This window comes from Acanthamoeba castellanii (assembly GCF_000313135.1).
Source record: "Acanthamoeba castellanii str. Neff unplaced genomic scaffold scf7180000084722, whole genome shotgun sequence".
In the NCBI taxonomy this organism is placed as follows: domain Eukaryota; phylum Discosea; order Longamoebia; family Acanthamoebidae; genus Acanthamoeba; species Acanthamoeba castellanii.
This window is the reverse complement of record NW_004457490.1, coordinates 10,568-12,913: the sequence shown is the minus strand read 5'-3', so window position 1 is coordinate 12,913 and position 2,346 is coordinate 10,568. Positions and strand designations below refer to the sequence as shown.

Sequence of the window (2,346 nt, the reverse complement as noted above, 5' to 3'; positions counted from 1 at the left end):
TACCAGAAGGAGCTCAACGTGTGGTATCAAGTCGAGACCCAGAAACGAGAGAACTTTTTCGAATTCTACGGCCGCTACCTGCCCCAGAGCCTGTGCCCGTCGGTCATGGTACCATTTTCTCTCCCAAACGACAACGAGCTTGTGTTGTGTGCGTGTGTCGTGCGTGTGCGGTCGTGTTGTATGTGTCGTGTGTCGTGTACTGACCAACTGCACACACAGGAAAACGCGCCGCGCTATGAGATCTATCCGCTCCACTTCACCACGGCTCTGCCCCTGCTGGGCGGCAGGAGGCGGAGTGAGGACGAGCAGGCCGACGACGAGGGCGCCGCCGCTGGCGACGTCGATGGGTCGGACCACCACGACCCCGGGCCGGAGAGGTCGCCAACGTCCGGAGAGAAGCAGGAGGCCAAACACGCCCGGGGCGTGGCCAATTAGTAGGTGGCCTGACCCAACACAAACAACGGAGACTCTAATCTTTTTTTAACCATCAGCCCACTCTGGTGCACGCACACACCGCACACGCACAGCCAACCGCACACGGCAAAAAAACAAAAAAAAACAAAAAAACAGAGTTTTAGAAGCTCAGATGGACCACGTGCGACGTTCGATGTCAAAAACGGCCTTCCAAAAGGCAACACGATCGGAGGAGTCCACCGAGGCAATGCCTAACAGAAGCGCTGGATCGCGCCGACCCCGCAGCAACTTCACACCTTTGCACAACTGCCTTCGCTTGCCTGTACGAGCGAATTCGTCATAATCAACAACGCACGATAAACAGACAACACGACACACACGACAAGACACACTAGAGAGGGAACACGTACTGCCCCAGGCGATTCGCTTTTCGCGGCACTGGATGTACTCCCACATGGTGCCCGTCTCCAGTGCTTTGTAGCGGTACGTGTAGAAGACGTAGACTGGCTCACCCGTCGTCAGGCTGTAGAACACCGCCTCGACCGCATGATACTCACTCTCGCCGTCGTCCATGCCGTGCGCGGGCTCGATCCTGGATAAGGCAACACTCTTCAATAATAGGCACATTATATATACAAATTAATTTAAAAAAAGATAGAATATATCAATATAGACCAAAAATGTTACCTGTAACGAGCTTTGATCGCTCGGTAGAGGACGGTGGCGGCCAGCGCACTGAGTGCTGCGTGCGCGTGCGCGCTCGTGAGCTGCTGCGGGTCCTCCAGGAGCTCGGAAACGGACGCGCGCATCTGCTCAACGATGTCCCCGAATCCCTTCTCGTTCCTCTTCGTGGCGTCGTCGGCGATTGCGTCCTCCTCGGCGCCCTCCTCATCTGCAGCCCGCGGCTGTGTGGTGTCTGTACAGGCCACACATGCACGACGCACCGCACACACCGCACACACCGCACACACCGCACACACCGCACACGCGCTTATTCGATCAGGACTGAGTTCAACTCTGTATGCCAGGCGGACGTACTCTTCTTTTGCAGAATCCAGCGCTCCCTGGCGATCTGCATCCACCTGCAGCCCCCCAGAAGAGCATCGTTGTCGGTGCCACCGGCACAGCCCCCAGCGTCATCCTCCTCCTCATCAGCTAACCGCACGCTTGGTTTGCTGTCGTCGTCGTCGTCGTCTTCTTCCTCGCTCGTGTGGTTGCCGCTGCCGAGCTCTGACGTCGGCGCCAATTCGAGGGAAGGCAGCGGCCAGGTTTGCAGAAAGGCCGCGCGCCACAGGTCGTCGGCGATTGAGTCCTTGAGCACGTGGTCAGCGCCGCTGCTGTGGTCGTGGTCGTCGCAACGCTCGGCGCCGCGGATGAGGTCGCGCCACTGGCGACACACGAGCTGCGCCCGACCCAGCTCGGCCACGCCCAGCCACCGCAGGACCTGGCACACCATCTCGGCCGGCAGCCAAAGAACCCCTCACCCTGTGTAATTATTTATTATTTAAAACATCTGTAAATCTTGCAAGAAGAAAATGGAATCAGTAATCAGTCAAGAAATGAGGCTGTGGAGTACCCACACGCAGGGACGTGCTTGCTCAAGCTCCATTTTTCAAACAACTTTTCCGTCCATACTTCGCCGTTTCACAACAAAGAGCGAAAAGAAATAAAATGAGTATTGTCTTTTGTTGTGGTGCAAGATGAGTCCCACGTCGTTGGCTCTGGCGCTCTTCCTCTTCGTTGCCTGCACTGGCACGCTCACTGGCAGTGCAGCTGCGTCCATCAAGTTCCCCTACGCGTCCGCGGATGGGGCTGCCCGATACGCCGGGTGGGTGCCCACCTACACCGCCGCTGCCGCTCAGTCCGACCTCCACCGCGTGACCCTCTACCTCACCCCCAGCAACCCCGCCCTCCTCGACGTACCCCACTCCC

The 2,346-nt window shown here is 57.7% G+C and overlaps 2 protein-coding genes across 2 annotated transcripts in view; both read left to right on the top strand.

The window, feature by feature from the left end:
- ACA1_154060 (uncharacterized protein) overlaps positions 1-435 on the top strand; it is a gene marked incomplete at both ends in the record, with an annotated part of 2,230 nt that extends 1,795 nt beyond the window's left edge. Inside the window, 2 exons of the mRNA XM_004340524.1 lie at positions 43-108; positions 220-435. Coding sequence (XP_004340572.1) covers positions 43-108; positions 220-435 — 282 coding nt within the window. The remainder of the gene's footprint in view (positions 1-42; positions 109-219) is intronic.
- A 1,679-nt stretch (positions 436-2,114) lies between these two features.
- Positions 2,115-2,346, top strand: part of ACA1_153950 (sedolisinlike peptidase) — a gene marked incomplete at both ends in the record, with an annotated part of 3,984 nt that continues 3,752 nt past the window's right edge. The window contains one exon of the mRNA XM_004340523.1: positions 2,115-2,333. Within this exon, the coding sequence (XP_004340571.1) occupies positions 2,115-2,333 (219 nt within the window). The remainder of the gene's footprint in view (positions 2,334-2,346) is intronic.